A 22,631-nucleotide genomic window follows, 5' to 3' on the forward strand; every position below is an offset into this window, starting at 1 on the left:
GTAGCGATCTCCGCTCGTGAAAAGCGCTGCCCTGTCCGTTTGATCGCCGCCCAGCAGACACACGGAGCGGGCATGAGAAACGAGATGCGCGGCCGCGATCACTTCACTGGTGCTCGCCTCATCATCACCGTGACCGCTGATGTTAATTATTTCTTACTTCTTTTGGTCGTCCAACACCGACGTGCATGATGGATGAGCATCCCGCCACGACCCTCGCACTCTGCCAACTCGATGTGCTTTCATTTGAATTTTTATTTGTAATAAACACCTCTCTGAGACCTGTTTTTGTCAGATCTCCACTGTTTTTGTTCGATCAGTTACATATTTCTGGGATGAGCGTCATCACACGTCTCAACCAAAGAGAGCATTTGGGGTGGGCCTAGACTGCAGCAGCGCTCACATGAAGCGCTCCCAATAAAATTATTTAGGCTAAGCATAAACATTTACAAACCACTGTTTACTGTTATTTTTAACAGAAAAGAATGCAACGTGCTTGTAATCACGACTTCATAAGTGGGAAATAGGAAGTTTCCGATAGCACGTGAAGACAGCAGAGAAGCACTCTCGCTCAGTACAGTGGAATGCATCGTTTTGTTAACTTTGTTGGGTTTTTTTGTGGCCACTTTGTGGCCCACCTCTTCCAACTGAGCCAGGGACGGCTAAACGAACCATGCCTGAGCACAGCACGGAGTGATCACACTAGTCAAACGAACCGGGCTTTGGGGGTCAAACGCGCTCGGGCACAGTAAAGATTTCTTAGTGTGAATACACCCTTATTCACCCGCATCCCACACACACGAGTCTACCAGGCCGTACTCGCCCATCAAGTGTTGTCCCGCGCCGCACTCTGCGTTGGGTCCCGCAATCGTGCAGGTCTCTACTCGGAAGGTGCCTGTTATAATGTTTTGATGGAATCTCTGAACTCTGAGCATAACTTTTTTTTCTATAACAAACTAAAATATTTTCTATAAAAACGTTAATGCCCTGGCAGTGGTAAACAGCTTGTTTTATATTTAATTTTATATATATATATATATTAGTGCTGTCAAACGATTAATCGCGATTAATCACATCCAAAATAAAAGTTTTTGTTTACATAATATTTGTGTATACTGTGTATATTTATTATATATATATAAATACAACACATGCATGTATATATTTAAGAAAAATCTGTTGTTTATATATTAAATATATTTATATGTAATATAAAATATAAGAATATGAATATATAAATGTATAAACGTAAATATTTTCAAAATATATACTGTATGTGTGTATTTATACATAATAAATATACACAGTACACATACATATATAATGTAATCATACATTAGGATATCACACAGGCAACGTTCAGACTTTGTGCAAGAGTCTTAATCTCAGTCAATTCACTATATGCAGAAAGTGAAAGTAAAAACGGACTGACGGAGTAATGACGGAGCTTTCAGCATCTGACGCCACATTCTCTCTCAGAGACGAATCTACTTCAACATATGCTGATAACGGTATATAGCTAACTGTTTTAATTTATTCCCTTAATATTTCTCTTGTGGCCCGTACATAGTGAAAAAAAATAAGAAGAAACGTATTTTGTGTTAAACAAGTTGTTTTTTAAAAGTCAGTGCTTGGAATAAAAGCTTTTCATTTCATTGATTTTTATCGATGACTACAGTGTTAATATTTAAATTATAGGCATATAATTCATTGTAGACCTTAAAAGACCATTTTTAAAAACATTTTAATTGAGGAGTAGGCTAAATATCTTTTGTTATCCCTGCAGCGCGTCAGTTATGCTGTAATTATTGCGGGGCATATTAATTTTAATTTAATAATAAAAGTAACTTCATAATAATAATAGGCCTAATAAAAATAAGAATGTAACAGGCCTACATTAATTGGAAATGCCAAATCCTCTTAATATTGGCAATAATTGATGTTTTTGACAAAATCTCTGGCTATCATTGATACAAGAACATCGTCTTTCGACACACCCCAGCAAGGGGAGGTTATCACGGGGCCATCCGCTACGCCACTGGGCAGACAGCACGTTGCCTGTTACGCCGTTTGGGCTGTCTTGTTGAGCGCAGTGGCACTGAGAACATTATATTTCACACTTCAAGCTCTTTTATTTTCCATATGTAATAGGATCGATTAGTCCAATGAATCGTTCGGTTTGTAATGCGTACCGAACTGAAAGCCTCGTACCGTACGGTTCAATACGAATGTGTATCGTTACACCCCTAATATATATATATATATATATATATAAGCATTCCTCTAGCTCAAACAGTATGATGCTAGAAAGGCCATGAGGCTAGGAATGTAGAACTGCTAGGAAATGCAAACTGATAGAATCTTAAATGCAATGACTGCCAAATGCATAAATGCAAATGTAAATAGTATTGTAGTATTTCTAGTCTTGCAAGCCAGATTCGTACCCGCATTTGAAAGTGTGAGCTCATTGGGCTGAGTGCGTGAACCACTGAACAACGGCTTGTGAAGTGACCAAAGCAAATATTTTGGGCCTCTCATCGTGTTGGGGGGGTGTAAAGATGAGACATGCAGACGTGCCGATTGTCCCAGAGGAAATCCAACGTGCTTCTGTCTGAGACATCTGTATTTAGGTTAGCCTTAGTAAATCATTTTCATTGTGACAAAGCCGTAATCTCTCTCTCTGCGAGTGTGTGTGTGTGTTGCAAGGTAGATTTGAGGTTGGAATGAGAGAACAGTGGCATTGGATGTTGTTGTTGTTGCTTTTTTCCCCAGTTGTTTTTCTGGCGAAATCCAATTGTGCCTGACAAAGCTGTTCAATCTGGGATTTTTTAAATCTTAACACGAAGGAACATATGGAGACAAGCTCTGAAGCAGATAAAATCAGACGGGACAAGATTCTCACAGTAAGCCAGTCATACGGAGCACAGCGGGGTGAGTGCACAGACAGCGAAGGTTTAAAACCCCCCCCCCAGAAAAAATATCCTGTTCTATTACCTGTTATCCAGAGGGCACCTGGGAATACCACCTGTTTCGGTGCAAGCACCTATGTGTGAGAGCCACTTATACCTCTTACATATGCTTAATCTGTGATACAGATGTGCAGGTGTGTGATCTTTGCATGTGTGTAAGTATGTGCAAAGCCCTGTTAAAATGAACTCTAACGTGCATCTATTTTTGCTAATAGTGAATTTGGCCTCTTAGCCAGGCTCTTTAATGCCTGAGGGAGGTAACAGAGAGGATGGGCCGGTCCCGGACCCTGTGGGCCCCCAGGTTAATGCATCTCAAACAGCCAGGCTCTTAACCTGGTGACAAGGGGTTCAATGCAGCCCGTCCATACTGGGCCAGAGTGAGTCGGAATACAATATTCTTACACAAACACAGTGTTGTAGCAGATGTGCACCTCTATTCCCCCTCATCTGTGTGATTTATGCTCTTCACCCCCCTCTTCTCCTCCTGCCAGAGACCAAACTAGGGAGGAAGAGGAAAAAGGACAGACGTGGAGATGCATGTTTACTGCGTTTTCCATTTCAGAGCAGCACAGTGAGGCTGCATTAGGGTTTGACTCTATTCAGACAGCCCATAATATCTTTTTGTGTTTGCTCTCTGTTCAGTGTCCCTCTGTGCTCTGTCCCCCTTTCAGTTTCTATGGTACCCTTCGCTCCACAGTGAACAATATCAGCACCCCAGAGCCAGCAGTGCGGCATTCTCTCTCTGGGCTCCGGCCCCTCACAAAGGCCCATTTCTATGGCAACTTGCAGTTGGCATGAGGAAAAGAGTTGAGGAGAACAGTGGGCATTGTTGTTCTCTATCGGGATCACAAAAAAGGGGGGAAAAAAACGAGGGGAGAAAAAGAGATTTTGTTTGAAAGGTTGGGAAAAATGCACAGAGTCGCCACAGCAAAAGCACGGACACACACACACACAGGAACACGCAGAAACAAACAAAACCACAAGATGGACGTTACCTGCAGTTGAAGAGGGCCGAGGCCAGGCGTCGCCGCAGCAGCCGCTGCCATAGTCGTAGGGATTAGCTGTAAAGGGTAAGGGTCACCTGAGGAAGAGAGCATTATAGGCATGTCAGAATCTTTAGATTTTTTTTTTTACACATCACCCATCCCTTTCATCTCCCCACACTTCTGGCCAGGCTCTGGGCCCCATCCCCCTCTCTCCTTCGATGGAGCGACAGATTCACTGTTTTCTCTTCTGTCAGTAAAGACCTCCATTGTGAAGTCCCCCCTCCATTCTAATGAAAGGCTGATTGTGTGGCAGCAGCTCTAATACCCCGAGCACAATAGCAGTTGAAGGCTAAGGCATGATAAGGAGAGGACGGTAATTAACGAGGTAACGTCAGTGCCCTGTCTCCTCGGGCCCCGCACAAGAGCCTCTGCGTTAGAGACATGAATCAGAACATGAGGAGTGAATAGCGAGAGTTATTAGCATCCACCTGCAGATATGGGCTTTATAATTACACGACCGAGAGGTAAAGGTCAGTCCAGTTCGGGGCGGGGGGCGGGGGGTTTATCAGCATCACGCTGAAAAGGCCTGTTACATGAGAAACCATGAGTGTGCCCTAAATCTGTTCTGCAGCTTTTTGAGTTTAAAGTGTGACGAACAATGGAATGATGCTGGTTGAAAAGGGAGGAGAGGTTGGAAGAGGCACTCTGAGGCTACGTTTACACGACAACAATGTAGTCAAAAAAGGAAAAGTTTTTCCCCTTGCGTTTTTAAAAGGTTTATACATGACGTTTTCAAAACGATTCGAGTTTACACATCCGCGAAAACGGCCAAAAATGCTGTATTACGTATGCCAGGCCAGTAGTTGGCGCTGTCACCTTGTTAGTAAACAGTACCTGTAGGGAAGTGACGATTATGTTGTATATGATGCCTCTCCGCTATTGGTTGTAATATTGGTGAAGTAAATCAACACTTTGCTGAAGAAGCGTTAACAAACTCTTGAGCAGCAACAACAGAACCATGTACTCCGCCATTGTTGTACAGGTTTGTTCGCGCTTGCCTTTAAAATCGACACGTACTGCACATGTCTACATACCTAACACGTACTACGCACGCGCATGATGTCACAGTTTTCAAAGATTCTCGTTTTGGGTGTTTACACGGAAACAATAACGGTGGCGTTTTCAAAAACGTGCACTTTGAAACCCGTTTTCAAAAATATGCATTTTCAGTCCCCAAAACGCCATTGTCGTGTAAAAGAACAGGCAAAACGCATAAAAAGTTCCCCGTTTTTGGCTGAAAACATAATGTAAATGGCCCCTGAGAAAGAGGGGCAGAAGATGCATCTGCTCAATATCCAGATAGACAGTCTTAAAATGTATCAGATAAGTGACAGCATAATTCTGTTATTCTTGAAGAATCAATAATTTTTGGAGTGCGTGTTTTGAAGCCAGCATTGACGTGCCCTTCATCTATGATATCTCACCATTCTGTGCATGCAGTTTGGCAGTTGGTGGAAGGAATTAAAATGGCATCTGATGAAAGTAAATTAATTAATACATTTAATTACCGCATTTCTGCTTCATTCCAACTGAAATGTAACTTTTAAAGTGCATGTAAATGCACTTGTTGATTGGGCAGCAAGGCAGAAGGCTTCACTTTTGGATGCTCCAGAGTATCTGTCAAAGGGGGTTTGTAGAGGAAGTCGGAGCTTGTCTTAGTAAGCAATAAACCAGACGCTCCATCAGTGGGTCCAAAACTTTTTTCCCATACACTCCTTCCCTCCCCCCCAAAATACTCATCCGCTAAGCTAGAAATTGCCCTGGACACGGTTCAAGGATGTATTCTGGGGAGATGTGTGTGTTTTGTCTTTTTTTCTCGTCTTTCTCTCAGTCCCTAAACAAACACAAATATTCCAGCTATTTTATGTCTCTCCCGGGTACAGCTGTAACAAAAGAGCAAAACTAAGGAAAGTAAACATGTTGCTGTTGGCGAGGAGGCAGCATCTTCAGACTGACTGGAAGAGCTCCGTGGCCTGGCTCCGGGGAGCAATGGGTGGGAACCAGCGTCCCCTTAGTCCAGACCCTGCGACCGAAGGGATTTCATCCCCCTTTTTTCCGCTCTGGTTTTAAGGGGTTCAAACGACGGCTTCCTCCCTCGTGAGCGGGCACTGTAATGGTAACTAAATGACATGCGTAATTGAAATTTTGGGCAGGGTTTGATGGTGCTGCTGGCTGTAATTGAAATAGAGGGTGTATGGTTGGTAGAGAGGGGGCCTTCGAGAGGAGGAAGAGGGAGTGGGGACTTGTTTGGGAAACTGCGAAGCGCAGTGTGCGGAGCTGGAGATGCGGACCGGTCCGTCTCACAAGGGAGATGTACATTCATGAGTGTGTATGAGTGTGCCATCTATGCAATGTGTGTGTGCACGCGTACAGTTGGAGAGGAGTCGGAGGCGTGTTGGATGCGTGTTCTGGCGGCCGCCCGTGTTAATATGAAGAAACCTGGGGCAGGTCACTCTACCCCCCCGTGAGAGCGCGAGCGTTCTGCTGCTGCGCTGCTGGCACTTGCCGCCTCGTTTCTCGCGGTAAACAACACATTGCTTCACAGTTGGACTGCTACGGCCAAAAACACAAACCCCAGAGGAAGTTTTCTTTTTTTTCCTGTTCCTACTTTTGAACAAGAAATACAGAGACACAAAAGCAAGTGAGTTTGTCTAGTCTGAGAGTCTGTCATGTGCAGGAGATGACGGGCATCAGTGGTGTAGGCTGATCTTAATAACACACCAGACAGGAGGGAGATGCTGCCCAACATTGGGTTGAAGACTCCACTTTCAGCAATCTGGTTTGAAATCTCTAGTGTGAACAATAAACTGGACTGAAGTTTTTCATTTTACAACCCATCACTGAAATGCTGCTTTAATACTCACTGCAGCCTGGTTTGTAGTTGAACCCTGGAGGAAGTAGAAATCCTTGTTGTGCTGCAGCGGCCGCCAGAGTTCTCTGATCTGGAGGGAACACGGGTATCATCAGTGGAGGCAACTGACTCTGGACCTGCTGAAGAGATAGAAAGAAAACTTTGTTGGTCACAAACAAAGAGTCTAGCCAAAACAGGTCAACTATGAAGAAAATCTTTCAGACCACCTGCAGTTTGATCACTGACCAGCTAATGCCAAATTGGACATGAATTGGCATCATCTATTTCATATTTTGTACAACGACTTGTAGTTGGCTGCTTTACATGTCAGTTAGACTTCCTGTCTAAATTGATGTTTTCTGGCTAGAATAATTTGCAAGGGGACCACCCTTTGTCTGGCTAGTTTACTCCTAGGGAGAGTTTAAACAATGTGCTTGTCCAGCAACTGTCACCTGAGGACAAGTGAGGTGTGGACGGGTGGCTCTTGGGATAGTTGGTCCCCTTGATTATTGTCATGTGAAGGAGCTTCTTCACGCTCTGGCAACAGCTGGCCTCCATTTCTGCAGAGGACCATGCTCTGCAACTCGCCACACCACTTCACAAGGTTTCCAAGATTAAAAAAAGGAGGAAGAGACTTTGGCAAAGGGAGAGTCTTGAGACACACAGGCCCAAAAAAGAAGAGGACAGATGGTTCTACTGACGATAAAAGCACAAAAGCTCCAAAAGTGAAAATACTGTATATATGAAAGTGACATGCTCCGAGAGCAGAGGAGGCACTTTATCACAGCAGTCGCGTGTTAAGATGAACAGAGGCTGAGGGTTTTTGAATTCCTACCACAGAGCAATCATTCCTCCATTTTGGTTAACCACAAACGGCAGGCCTCCTGTTCCCAGATCAGGAGGCAGTGGCGTTTTATTGTTGCATTTCACAGGACCCCCCACGGGCTGGTGCGGCTCTAACTTCCCGTCCTAATTGGACATATGCTCCTCTAGTTCTGCCTGTGTCTCCTCACCATGAGCTACAGCTCTGTGGCCACAGTAGCGTGTGCTAGCCAATGCGCACGTGTGTGTTTGTGTTCTCTGGTGGTTTTGAGCAAGGAATGTTTTGTGGCAAATTACAAGCACACGCTCTTCTCTTAAACGCATAGACATGTAAGCAAGTGTGTGTGGGTGCATATGGAATTAGAGGCTCGTGGATCTCCTCAAAGCGTTCGAACACACCGTCATGCTGTTCTCTATTCAATCAATGTAGCAAATAGCATTACCCACGCAGAGTAGGTGAGGCTGATATTGACATTTTCAGGCCAGTTAATGCAGTTTGATGCATCCAGCTGACATGCATCATGAATTAGAGAACAATAGGATCAAACTTTATAGTTGCTTTCAAAGGAGATTTAAATTGAAGGCCTTTAATGGTTAACATCACCTGCAAAGCATCTCTCACTTTGGCTGGGACCAGGAACGCATGACGTATTTAAAAGTAGAGGGCTGAAACAAAGAAGACTTAAGAATAATCTTGGACTGGAACAAAGTACCTCAACTGTAGGGATTGGATGGGTTGCCGTTAAATTTGTAATAGTTGCACCTAAACAATAATAGAAGGAATCCCTTCTTGTCTAACGTACATGAAAACTGGAATATTCCAGAAAACTTACGACAAAAGTGTCAACTCCAGCTGCAATCTCTGTAAAGCTCTATTAATCAGCCAACAGCTGGCTGAGGAATTCCATACTGGCTCATTGAACTCTCTGGTCGGAAGAATGGCTTACTTGAAAAGCTTTTAAAAACTTTTAGAAAACAGAGGAATCTGTCCTGTTAATTGGGTCTGAATGTTTTTTTACAACCGATAAATGTCAAATGAGACAAAAATGCTCTCTGTAGACTGGTCCTATAGACTAGCTCCATGATAGAAAAAAAAAACCATACATAATAACTGTTTATCTATTTATACATAAAACATACAAAAAATACAGCTAGAACCTTAAAACCCCCCACCTAATCAGCCTTAAGAAAAATTGATGGCAAAAGAGAAAAAGGGAAAAAACCTGTCAAGGATAAGAAGAGAGTGGCTAACTTTGCAACTTTCATAGTTGATATGAAAAGAAAGAGAGATAGAGAGCAAGAAAGAAAAAAATGCTGAAAGAAACAAACGGAAAGGGAAAAAGTGGAAAGTTGGCACCAAACTGAGTCAGAGCCTCTCGCCAGGCGGCACAGCTTGAACCTAAAGCTTTTTGAACATAATGAAGATGTGCAGATAATTAACATATGCAGTGTGAACAGGTTTGCTGGCACGGAGGAGAGAAAAACTCAAGGTAGAGCTATTATTAGGGAGTAATTTGCTCTAAGAAGTAAATGAGTGAAACAATAGCTGCCAGCATTGACAATATGGCTCACATCTGAGAATGCGCGCAAGGACGGTGGTTAAGAACGAGTCCCACCGCTAAAATCTGTTTCCAGCCATATGCTCCGGCAATTAAAGGCGGGCCTCAGTGACCTCGCGCTTTAGAGGGGACACATAGCCATATAACTAATAATTAATTTGCGCCTGGATAGCAGCGTTAGCGCACACGCACTGTACTTGCAGACTGGCACTTAATATTAGCCCCGTGGACGTGGGCATAGGCCATTAACTTTTACAGAGAGCCTGCGATGACTGCCAGTCTGGTGCAGGTGTCAGTACGAAAGGACTGTCCCTGGTGGATACAATCGAAATTGCGCACACGCTCAAACAAACACGTGCGGACAATCTGCTTTTGCATACATGGATCTACTTCCTGAGTCTCTTTATTAAGTGTCTCGGCTTATTATACACCTGGTTAAACATTGACAGCTTCCTTTTTTAGCCATCAATGTTGTCTCATGTTCATGAGAGTGTTCCTTCATGACAACTGTGGGATGTCAATTTAGGGCGAGTTATCATGGCCCTAATAGAGCTCAACAGGGACCGTAAGCCACTTCTTTTAGCAGCTTTGGGTCTGTAAATATTTTTCCCATTCATGTCCTCCATTGGGATTTCAACCAAAGTATTAAAGTATTAAAAGTATTTAAAAACTGTAATCATAGGGTGGTATGGGGTAACCATTTTGGTTATATTGTATTAGTATACATATATAATATGTTATGGAGTGTTACGTTTTTGAAAAAGGAAAAAGTTTAACAAATAAAGTACTTAAAAAAAAATCATTACAATATTAAAATCTTGAAATGATTGATTATATGTAGAAAGTTTTTTTTTTTGCAATAAAATTACCTGAGCATGTAGGAATGTTTGCTTAATTACATCATTCACAATGCTTTACAGAAGTTTGCTGCTAAATTCTTTGGTCACCTTAACTACCATGTACTTACATGAAAAAATAAGTACAATGTACTCACAACAAAAAACAAACAAACACTAGCTTTCTATTTTTTCTATTCTACTGTATTAAATTATTAATTTAAAAGTACATAGTAGTTAAGGCCACCTAATATAAAGTGGGACCAATTCTTTTCACAGTTCTCCACAGTAACAATGATTCATCTTAATGTTGGATTCAAGGCATAGCTTACTTAGCTCACTCAGGATTATGTGTAGTGTAGTTTTAGACCAGAAATTGTGGAAATTATTAGTTAATCTCAGCTCTTACAGTAGGTTTGTTTTTATATGTAACCTTTACAAGTCAAATATTCTATGGAGAAAAAAACAGTTGGAACCTGTTCAAAGTCTAGACCAATAAAGAGTTGCATTGAGGTCACATGACTGATGCTTGATCTCTCTTTTCCATGCCTGATCGCGGATTCCAGACAAATGTGGCATTTTCGAACCCCACCAAAACAACAACCCTGCTCTTTCCAATTGCAAACGCATGTCCATTTTCTCACTCATGCCCTTCGTTCTTTTTTTCTAAGTATGCCTCTCATTTTTTTCCAGCGAACGGTCCTTTTCCGTGAGCCAAGGGCACCTTTGGCTGATTAGCGGCTAATGAAATTGAGTGGCGAGCCTGTGTCTGCACAGCCAGCCTTTTATTAGGCCCCCATTAGGTGTGAGTGCAGGAGGTGCGTCAGCCGCCCGCTGTAGGTGGGCATAACGCAGCGCCCATCTGCTCCTCTGCCCGTGTGTCCTTCCTCAAATAACTCCCATTAGCTGCCAACCACCGGGCTGAGAGAAGCCTTCCCCACACACTCAAACACACCAAGACACGCATACACGGGCACACACCAGGCTGTTATATGCTGCTCAGGGCCAGTCTCTTAGGTAACACACAGTTGTTCTGCACTTGGAGAGGAAGTAGAGGTAGAAATGGACACGTATAACACTTTGTATCTGCTAATTTCCCTCCTTTTGGCTTCCTTGTTGAACATATAGCACTTTGGAGAATTTTCTGTGCATCCTTCTTTTAAGGTTGAATTTCCCTCATCATTCTCTCTCTCTCTCACTCAATGTCTTGTTGATCCTATGGCCCGAATCTTTACTTACAAATAGGAGTTGAATGAGCATGTTAGACATGTCTGTCTAGCACACTCTCTCCCTTGCTGTTTTCTTTCCAGGAAAACGGAACATACCCACAGTCAGAACATGCACACAGACACACAAATATTCCTTATTGTCTGTCCAAAAGTCAATATTTTAAGGTCAACTTAGAGACACCACAAAGATATAGGTTGAACATGCAATTTTGTTACTTCAATTTCAATGAAATATGCTGATAAGTTGGTTATCCTGAAAATTGTACACAATAAGGTGCTAACATTTTCATAATAAACAACTGATAACGCTAATTGTGCAGAAATTACATACTTCATCCTTAGAACCTCTTAAATGCTGCCTGAAATATTCTTAGTAATATAAAGTGAGTGCTCATATCAATTGGGAACATGTAATGAGAGACTCCCCCACCGTCATCCGCAGTGCTGCACAAAGCCTAGTTCACACAACTAGTGCGGCCACTTCATGCAGGAAAAACACCAATTACATTCATTTAGGTGTAATGAGACAAATTAAACAATTACACAGCCAATTGGGTTAGCCGCTCCTGTGCACAGGACCTGGTCTAACTCTGATGCGTTAACGCTCCTGTTGTCTTTTTTTCTCTTCAACCTTCTTTTTAACTCTCATTCCTGAGGAGGCACTGACGCTCAGCAAATGAGTCTGATTGAGTTAGGAAGCGATCATGCTGTGTTTGACATGTATAAGCTACTGCCATGGAAGCTCTTTATTAGGTTAGTTTTCCCGAAATGTAGGTTGACTCTAATATGTGTTTTATAAGCAGCCACCGGTTTCTGTCACCACCGTGTCTGAAGACTTAAACTAGTTAGTTAGCAAAAATATGCGACAACAGTGCTTGTTTCTTTAGCCGCGGCTAATGCCATCGTGCTAAATGGCTGACGTTCGATGTCAAATAAGCCAACGTAAGCAGCTCCTCATGGGAGGTCTGGCTACTTGTGTTAACTGCCACATTGACAGCGGAGGAGCCTCACCTCAGCCCCTGTGCTGGGTAGCGGAAATTTTCTAACACCAGCGCAATGCCCTGCAGAGCCGGAGGAGGTGTGCTCAAAGGAGGCTGCTAATGAGAGAAAAGCGAACAGACAGCGGGAAAGTGTTACAGTACAGCGGCGCTCAGGAGGAGGTTGTACCAGTGGAAAGCTCTCAGCCACAGCACCCACAGGTCTTTCTCAACATTACGCCTCTCGTTAAGCATGGAAATGCATTATATGTATCCTGCATTTCATGCATGTGTGCCTCAAGCTTCTCGGCAGGTGTATTCTTTCATCCAAGAGCCTGTGTTCCTGGTTGGATAACCGTCAGGGGTCCTGCGAGGGACTCGTGAGGGGTCCTGAGTGGAGACAGCTTTAATGAGAATGAAAGAGTGCGTATGCACGTTACCCCCAAGAGCCTAAAGAAGTGGCCCCACACTGAGAGGGATATATGTGTTAACTGTGTGTGTATTTCAGGAGAGAAGTAACTCTTCAAGGAGTTTTAAATGTGCTACAGGCCCTACAGTTTAAAGTCAACATGAAATAGCACTGACTATCTATTTGACTCCTTTAATGTGACTCATATATGAGTAAAACAGATTATTTAATGAGGACAAGGGTTGGACTGCAGAAAAAAAGTTGCCAAAAAGAAAAAGAAAAATGTTGTTGTTTTGAATTACTTGTACTGAAGTACTGTTAAAAATGAGATCAGGAACATTTATTAAAAAGGTAAATAGGGTCACTTTTTATTTCGTGTTGACTTTAAAGCTTATTTTCCTTCTTTTGGAAGTGGAATCTGGCTTTTGACCTCAGTAACATCTTGTATTAAACTCTAAACATACTCAAAGTTCAGGACTGCTATATTTGTCTCTGACGCAAGTGTTTGCTCACAGTATGTTAGCGGCCTGTGTGTTAGACACAAGTCAAATGTGTGTTTTTAGGGCTAATATATGATTGGCCCATAACAAGGGTCTCCTCCTCTCGCGCCCCTCCGCCTCCTCCCGTGTTGACTGTGAGAAACTATTGTTCCGCTGGGCTGAATGGAGAAGTGCTTGTTTGGGAAAAGGTTGCAAAGTCATGGGAAAAAGAAGTTTTGTTTCTGTGAGCGACGAGCGGGGCTAGAGAAACCCAAGCGTACGTGTTTTAGGGACTGACGCACACACAGCTTCTACTGACACACATACAGACATGAGCTGATGCGGATTTTGAAATAGACACAGATAAGTCTCACATACACATGTTCAGGCTAAGCTGTGTAGTATGAACATGGACACACAAACAAAAACAGCTGCAACACACACACACACACACACACACACAGTCAGTCACTAAAAGAGAATGGCAGGGGTCCAGCGGACGGGAGTGAACTGTGTGTGTGTGTGTGTGTGTGTGTGTGTGTGAATAGTCTCAGTGTGATGTGGCTTCCTGGCCAAAACTGCCAGAGTCCCTCTCAAGGCTAAGTCTCATTTTATCAACCAAATTAGACCCATCTCATCTCCTCTTGCACACAAAGCCTTTATTCGCTTCACACCTGCACACACAAAGCAGGCCAGTGTCTCTCTGCCCTATGTATAAGTCAGCAGGGACAAACCCATCAAAAAGTGTCTGTTTTTAGTTTTCTACAAGCTCCTTTACCAGCCATTAGGGCATTCCCTACACATTTTTTTAAAGATTCATTTAAATCATAGTTTGCATGATTGCTATGTCTAAATACACTATTTTTAAAAACTTATTAAGCTGCCTGTCTATAGGCAGCTATCTTTTTAGGCCGCATATTAACCGAAATTGAATCTCATTAGGCTATTCTTAATTAGACTTTTTTATTATTTATTTTTTTATATTATTGAAACTTTTTGCTTAAGATGTGTTTATATTTTAATCAAAGTTTCTTGAATCTGTCATTTATCTTGAATGATTTTTTTCTACTGAGGATGTCATAATACATTACGGATTGCCTTAAAATTAGAAGTATAGTATTCCATCATAATGTTGCTTTGTCTTTGTTTCTGTAGCTACATTTTGATTGTTCTACAAAAGGACTACGAGTATGGACTCTGGATACCAGCACTGATGCTCGTTAATGATTGGTTGAGGGGGGTTGATTGCTGATTGGTGGACAACAACGTTTGATTGTCATGAAACCCCATGGTGACGGTGACAAGTCACTCGCATTGTGACATCTCACAAACATACCTCTTTAAAAGCATAAACGCAAAACATGTATACAAGTCTACGAGTGGACATAACACATCTATATGAAGACTCACCTGGATCTGTTGCTGCAGGAGGTTGATTTTGTGTTGTTGCTGCAGAAGTTGCTGCTGTTGTCGTGCAATCTGTGGACAGAACACGTCAAACTGTCAGATATGTCAAACTGTTTTTCAACAAGAGAGGACATTATTTGTGCAGATAGGGGTCACATGCTTGTATGGTGACGGTAAACGGTGTTTGAAGCTCTTGGGTGTGCTTTTGTATTTGATACATATTTACCAAGGAGTGGCACCCAGTCCTGGAGCATTGTGTGTGTGTGTACAGGGGTGTGTTATTATATGTGTTAATACTGATCTGTTTTCTTTTGTAAAACTGAGCTCCCCAGAAGCAACTATCACACAACAAAGCTAAAGCACACTCTTCTGTATGCAAACACCTTTAGACTCCTGCCTGCATGCTGGAGGGGACCTGAATGTTACACACACACACACTTATAGGGGGATGGAGAGAACAGAGGGTTTCTTTGTGAATGTGGTTCAAAGTGGAGAATGTTAGTATGTTACACACCCATACCTCTCCTTCATACACACATACACACACACACACACTGATAACACTGTTCTGTGTTCTGCTCGATTTAAATGTTCATCACAATAACACTGTGTCCTAATCAGACATGATAGGAAGGAATGGGTCACAACGGTTGATTAATTTACTGGTCATCCAACTGCAAACTATATTATTAGTGAGGCTGGCTAGTTTATCGTTCGCTAATTTGGTTTTGTTTGAATATTTTAGCAGTGGTGCTCTAATTAACATGATGACAGTGTTGGAAAAGCATTGTCGGAAAAGTTGTCTTTAAATGTGCCTTTAAAGTAACATCAGCCATAAAAAGCAGTACAACGTTTAAAAAAAGACCCCTGTTTATAAACACAAAAACCTAATTGTAAATTCCCGCTTAGAGAAACAAGTACTCTCAGGGTCGAGAGAACCCAGAACAAGCCTAATATACAGGGCTTCCTTAACCCATTCAGAATAGTCAATTTTGAAAATATGTCTGCTACTTATGAGGCAAGTTTCAAATATCAGATCGATTATTTTCTGTTCTTTCTAACAGTAAAATGCTTTGCAAAGTGACTAAATTACAGCCTATCAGAACACATTTATTGATTAATACATAGCTAAGTGGAGCAGGAATTTTTCCCGATGAGATTTCATTGTGTGTAACACCAAGCATGTCGCATTGTACCTGGTTAGAACTTGCAGGTTTATTTAATATCTAGATTTGTGTGTAAACTTCATTTGTTATCAACAAACTTACTTCATATATATATATCAACATTACATTAGCCTATCCTGCCCTCCAGATATTGTTATTGGCTTCAGCCATTGGAAAAACCACTAGTTAGGATCAGATGTGAAATAACTGATGAAATGTGCATAACTAAAGAAAGAGAAACACATGGCACATGCATGGCAAAACACGATGAATAAGTGCTGACCTGGTCCTGTTGCTGTTTCGCTAACTCCATTTGCTGGCGCTGTTTTTCGATCTGCGAAGCGGCCAGTTTCTTCTGCTCCTCATGGGCGGCCAGTAGCTGCTCTCTGAGACTGCTGAGCTGTGTGATCATCCCCATCAGCTGGCGCTCTTTCTCTGCCAGGCTGTCCGGGGTGCCTGCAGGGGTTAAAGGGCACAGGCCAAGGGTCAAAGAACCAGTCGAGGAAGCCTTGTACCCAGATGTGCTCCTCCTGAGATGTGCTATCGCCCTGGTGTTTACCTTGCCGTCGCTACACATTTAGCATGAGCTGACCTCCGACCTGGGCTAAAGCTGAGAACGCTCTGACATACGAGCAACCCCAGAGCAGACGGCAGGAGGGGAAGACTAAATCACTCGACAGGATGTCGTTGCACTGCGGTATTACCCCAGACTACCACCAATCAAACAATGTGTGTGCTTCTGTGTGTGCTAAACCCCTAAAGCGTTCAAATGTCCAAATGAGCACATGTCTGTTAACGAGTTCATGTGTGTGCAATTGTGTGTCTGAGGTCATATATCGGTGTTAAAACACGCACACACAGACACACGTCTGCGCAGCCCCACAATCCCCCATTGTTCTCGGTCTCTACCTTCTGAGAGGCCACATTCCTCACCAGGGAAAAACAGATGATGAAGAAAGCTAGAGAAAGAAGGGAGTCATAGCAGCTGACCTGAACCTTTGCCCTGGCAGGAAGGTGAGAGTAGGCTCCATTTGTAACCCCTTCACAAACACACACACACACACACACACACACACACACACACAGAGACTCAACAATGCACAATAAAGGCAACTGTCACAGGCGGCCAGTTGAAAAAATAAACCTGCAGCTCCCCTTAACAGCTCCCAGACTGAGCTTTCACAAGAGGGTGTGTATCTCAGCCGGCCCGGGACAAGGGAGGGCCGTGTGTGAAAAGTGACGAGTCTTCCAGAGAAAAGAGGGATCAAAGCGATCTTTCTTTCCCACTTTCTTTCCAAGACCCTATTGCTCATACAGGGGATGGGTTAGAATGGTTAGATATTTTTCTTTACTTTTTTTAAAAAATATTTAAATTGAAGTATTTTAAATATTCAAATGTTAAATATTTATTTAAATATTATAAACTTAATTTATATTTAATATCAATTATGCAACTAATAATGCATTGTTTGACACTGTTTTCCAACAAAAATGTGTAGATGAATTCACAGCTTTCATGGAGATAAAGTATAACTTCCAGCTATTATTGCAAATAAAAACCTAATAAATATATGTATGTATCTTTGTAAATAAACCGTAACATAAAAAAATAAAAAATAAAAAAAAGGTTGCTAAAAATAAAATAATTTCTTGTTTCCCATCTGGGCCAGCAGAAAAAAAACCTTATTGTTGTCATGCCTGGTTAGAACACATTATATAGAAAAATGTCAAATTGTTTAAAAATGTGTCTTGAGACCCCTGCACCCTGTCCAGCAGTTTTTGACTAAATAAAAAAAAATCTCCAGTGAATGCATCCGATCATTGCTGGTGGACATACCCCTAAACCACCATTATTACATAGGGTTTACCAACTAGTCATTCAGACTACCTACCAACTAGTTTATTCTAGAAGCATTTGTAGCTTTGCACATCCCTAGCGCAGTCAGTTAGATTCGCTCATTAAAATGTGAATAGACCTCTGACACAATATACTCTAGATGCCCTAAGTCTAGAGTTGACAGAAGGTGTTCATACACACACATAAGAAAACACGCCAGCCTCATCAATCACAACCGAAGGCTTTTTACCTCGCCTACTGAAAGTTCAGCTTTGGATCAATAAGTGGTTTCCTCTCTCTCTAAACATCCTAAGGCTGCCTTTACTGCCTTGCCTCATGTCACAAACCACAGTAATTAACCAATTTGTAACAATGTAATACCTGTCAAGCAGCTCTCACTGCTAATTAATGACTGGGCTTAAAAGATAAATCCCTAAAGCAGCACAGTGCTGTGTTACATGAGGGAGAGAAGGAGAGAAAGAGCTTAGCCTGAGGCTCTTATTGTCCATTACCACTTTTCTTTCCATCTTTTCTTCTCTCATTCTGTCTCTTTTGCTCTGTAATCATCTCCTATGTGGTTAACACAGGCTGTTCTTTACTGTACAATATATTTAGTCGACTTCATAAAGTACAATGCATCTGTTCTATTAAATGCATAGATCTGGTTCTGAACGCTGGTCAATACTGTACTTCAGTTGTGCAAAAATACATGATATATTTCTGTATCACCATGTCACTATGCAGCACCCATCCACCCATAAAGGTTCTGTATTGGCATCTATGGTGTATCATGGAACATTTCTACTGGACAAAAGTTTCTTTATAGTGGAAAAACAAAATTAAAATGTTCTTCACATTAAGAAAAAATCATGGTTATTTTAAGAACTGTCTACTGAAAGGTTTTTTGGGGAACCCAAAATGGTTCTTCTATGGTATCACTGTGAAAAGCCCCTTTTAAATATAGAGATTAACGATCAACCTTGGTTTAATTTCATGGGAAAATACCTGTTAGTGGCAAAATAGCTTGTAATGAATTTGCTAGGAGCAATTTAAGCAGTTTTGCAAACTTCCACCATTTCGACAAAACACCCTCTCGCCAAAAACCCATTCCCAAAGACGTCTCAGCAAAGCCAAACGTGAACATACAAAATGATTCAATGTTTCTAATTGGTTAAAAATATGTCAATCATCCCTCTGACTTCTTGTTTGCTATCAGTACATTTTATGTGTAATATAAAAAAAGTCTGCTTTCAGCACCTAATTTAAAACGACCTACTAGTTTGTATATATCTGCGTCCATTTCTGATCTTAAAGGGTATTCACACACAGAGACGGGACAGTGGCGAGGGCCCTGTCCAACAGCTAGTCAACGGTGGTCGTGGCGGGGATGCTCTCTTACTGAAATGTCAACACAGTAGGGTTACCGCACCGACGGCTTGATCAATGGCGCTCCCTTTTCTGCTCCAGGAGCGAGAACAAGCTTCGTTTGATTAAATATTTCTGAGCCGCTTAATGAAATACATTCACTCCCGAGTTAGCCCCGCGAACGCCGCTAGCGTGAGGAAGGTGTATGGAGGCTTGTTAAAGTGACAGTGGAGTGTGTTCTCGCTATGGCTGAGTGACCTAACAGGATGTATCATTAACCGTGCTAACATGAGCGAGGCTGTTGCTTAGCAAGTCATCCCGGCAGATCATTAACCGGGGCTGGCGAAGAGGCTAGCGCTAGGTGGATTAGCATACCTGAGCTCTCGGAGCGCTTGAAGATGTCTAAGGTGACATTTGATACGTACAATTATAGCTGTGATTATTAGAATCTAGAACCGCAAAACCAGCTCTTGTGACTCAACTGCCAATGGAAACAGCGAATACTTTGGTTTTGTACCACTAAAAAAGAGACACAACAGATATATCAACCGTTAAACACAACATGCATACATTCTGAGGTCACATGAAGACACAAAGTCTTTCGTTTTACCTTTGATCTCTCCAAAGTTGCCAGAACCCATGGCCAATATCTTGTCCTTCCAGTCCTTAGACAACAGCCTCTCAATACTGGGGGCCTCTGGAGGGGAGACAGAGAGAGAGGGAGAGAGAGAGAAAGAAAGAAAGAAAGAGAGAGAGAGAGAATTACCACAGGCAGGCAACATCACAATATAGCTCATTTAAAGTCCATTTGCTGTAATAAAGGCCCGTCTCTCTAATGGCACCAAGAGTAGGGCAGGAGGAAGAGAGGATGGAGAGAGAAAGACAGAGAGAGAGAGAGAGTTGAGCGGCTTCCTCACCTGCTGTTAGCCAATCATTAGCCCTATGCTCCAGCTAACACAAAGAGGCTCTTAATGCACCGGGTAACAATGGACACATTATCGAGGCTGTGCGTTTTGCTTTTCTAATACACCCCGCGGACCCGCTAACCCCTCCACCCCACACGCTAATTACTAACCTGCCAAGGACGGACGTCTCAAACAAGAGAGAGAGAGGAAAATTAAAACAACTCTCAACACCCCCCTCTGTATTCCTCTCTAACACACACACACACACACACACACATACCAGCATCACCATCACAACAATTAACTGCGATATGAAACAAAATGAGAGAAAGAGGGAGACACAAAGAGTGAAAGAGAAACACAAGGTGTGTATTTGTGGTAAATGACAGCGGTCAGTATTTTAGCAGGTTGAGAAATGACACACACACAACTTTAAATTCAGTTGTGATTTCCTTTTCCTTTATGTTTAATTTTTATACTTTTTGTCATTCTACATCCTGTTGCTCAAATAGTAAAGCATTACACTTGCAATGACAAGGTCATGGGTTCAATCCCATATTATTTAAGGTGATAAATCATGTTTGAAAAACATCTTTAAAAATCATTAAACCCTTTGGAATATTAAAATTGACATCGAAAAAAATGCAAAAATACATACAAACTAACTTTACATTCAATTACAATTTTATTTTACAAATTTTTATTGATTTATTTTTGTTATTCTTCATCCTGTAGCTTAAAAAGCAAAGCATGACGCTTGCAACAGCAATGTCATGGGTTCAGTTCTATATATCTTTATATGACAAACTGTATGCTGAAAACATCTTTCTCTCATTTAACTTCTGTATTCAGGCTCATTTAAATCTTAATCACTAAACACTTCCGAATATGAAAATTCACATTTTCAAAAGCATAAGCAAAAACTTTAAATACACATGTGCATGAACTCTACATTCAGTTATGATTTCCTTTTACTTTTCTTTTCCATTTCCCGTCTTCATTTTTTTTTTTATTCATCCGATACCTCAAATAGTAAAGCATGATGCTTGCAATTTGAAGGTCAAAGGTTTGATACCATATGATTTTATGTGATAAATCGTGTCTTTAAAAACATCTCATTTAAATCTTAATCACTAAAGCCTTCAGAATATGAATATGCACAACTTCAAAAGCAAACACACACACACTTAAACACTTCTCCACCAAAGTAAAAACACCAGGTGGCACGATTACCAATTCAGCTGGAGTTAAAACACTAAGCACTAACCTGTGTCTTTGCGACTGATAGACTGTACAGCACACACTTACACTCAAAGACTTGCCAAATAGAAGAAGACTTGCCAAATATTTAATGTCTGATTAGTGGTCAAACTTCCTCAGTGGCATGTCTGCAATTTAAAGTTTATCGCATTCTTGTCTCTTGAGTATTTCTGAATATCCTCTGTGTTCCTGGTCTCGCCTTTGGACTTCAAAGTTTGACAGTTTCAGGCCTGTAAAAGACACAGCCTTTGGTTTATGGACACACTCCCACACCGTTCAGCCAATCACCTTCACTGCTGCTGTTTCTACTGACAGCTGTCTCACTGTCACCCCAACAGGTGTTATTAGCCCTCGGCTTTCTCTCTCTCTTTCCTCTATTCTGGCATCGGTGCGTAACAATGACAGAGGCTTTTAAGCCCGAGAGCTTTGACAAGCGAAAGGTTTCAACAAATGGCCACTCCGTCTATCCCCCCCTGCCTGCTCTCTCTCTCTTTCTGTCTCAGTATGTCACTTTCTCCCTCTCTCTCACAACAGCACCGTAATAGTTATTATTTTTATTTATTAACATGGCCGCTATTGTCCCTGCTGACAGCTCCTTCACTTTAACTACTAATAAAAATAGAAAGCCCTCTTTTAAGTGACAGCCCGCAGCGGGGATCTGCGCAATCGTTTACTGCCAAATGGACGGAGAAGGAAGCAGATATGCTGATGCATCTGTCTTTCATGGCAGCTCCCCTGTCTTGATCTCGTTCTTCATACTCTCTTATGGTTTGGGAAGAAAAGGACTGTTCCGGTGCCCTTTGATAGAAGCACCTCTCACTTCAGCCTGTGATGTTGCTTTTAGTTTTTTCAATATGAAATATGACACTTCAACATATGCTGGAATTATAAAATGCTAGAATAGACTCTAATCTGCTACTTTATATCATGTAAGTATACCGATAATAAAGACTTGTATTTGAATGTAGTGTACTGAAAATCACAAATGAGATCTCTTTTAATATCTCAGTTGTTTCTTATAGATAGCAATGAAATGGAATGGATTGAGGCTTTGAATGAACTGAGAATTTCTCTCAAAATTTGTATGAAAAAAAATACTCCATTAATCTCACTGATAGGGCTGGGCGATAATTCAATAATGATAATTATCGCAATATAATTTTCCTCGATAAAACGATATGAAGAGTTCGATAAATGTTCGATATAATGTTTATGCGCCAAAAGCGGAACGAAACAGCGCGACTCATTTGAATCGCGCCACACGGACCGTTTATCCGCTCGGATCACAGTTCAAACTGCCACGCAGCGCGAGCTCACTAGAGCAAATGCGTTTACTCGGTCACGCAAGCATTAAGCAGCGCTGTGAGATCCAGTGTGAAGCGCTTGAATTCAGCGATGAACACAAATGACTCGGTGAGTTAAACTAGTTTAAAGCCAAGCAGGAGAAACACTGTGTGCAACGAGACAGTCAGAAGGCTTTTCAATCTACAAATCGACATAATTTACCATGGATTTAT

General features: G+C 41.8%; 1 protein-coding gene across 4 annotated transcripts in view; it reads right to left on the reverse strand.

Annotated features, from left to right (window-relative positions):
• The window catches only part of LOC107725540 (transcription factor SOX-5-like), a 79,854-nt gene that overhangs the window by 19,681 nt on the left and 37,542 nt on the right, over nt 1-22,631 (reverse strand). For 3 of the 4 annotated variants that reach the window (XM_016534817.1, XM_016534819.1, XM_016534816.1), the window contains exons 4-8: nt 19,560-19,646; nt 16,031-16,203; nt 14,585-14,653; nt 6,877-7,003; nt 3,962-4,047 (exon numbers count right to left, since the gene is read on the reverse strand). In XM_016534817.1, coding sequence (XP_016390303.1) covers nt 3,962-4,047; nt 6,877-7,003; nt 14,585-14,653; nt 16,031-16,203; nt 19,560-19,646 — 542 coding nt within the window. The remainder of the gene's footprint in view (nt 1-3,961; nt 4,048-6,876; nt 7,004-14,584; nt 14,654-16,030; nt 16,204-19,559; nt 19,647-22,631) is intronic. The other variant, XM_016534818.1, reaches the window with a different exon arrangement.

The sequence above is a fragment of the Sinocyclocheilus rhinocerous genome, unplaced genomic scaffold (assembly GCF_001515625.1).
Source record: "Sinocyclocheilus rhinocerous isolate Xijiao unplaced genomic scaffold, SAMN03320098_v1.1 scaffold153, whole genome shotgun sequence".
NCBI lineage: Eukaryota > Metazoa > Chordata > Actinopteri > Cypriniformes > Cyprinidae > Sinocyclocheilus > Sinocyclocheilus rhinocerous.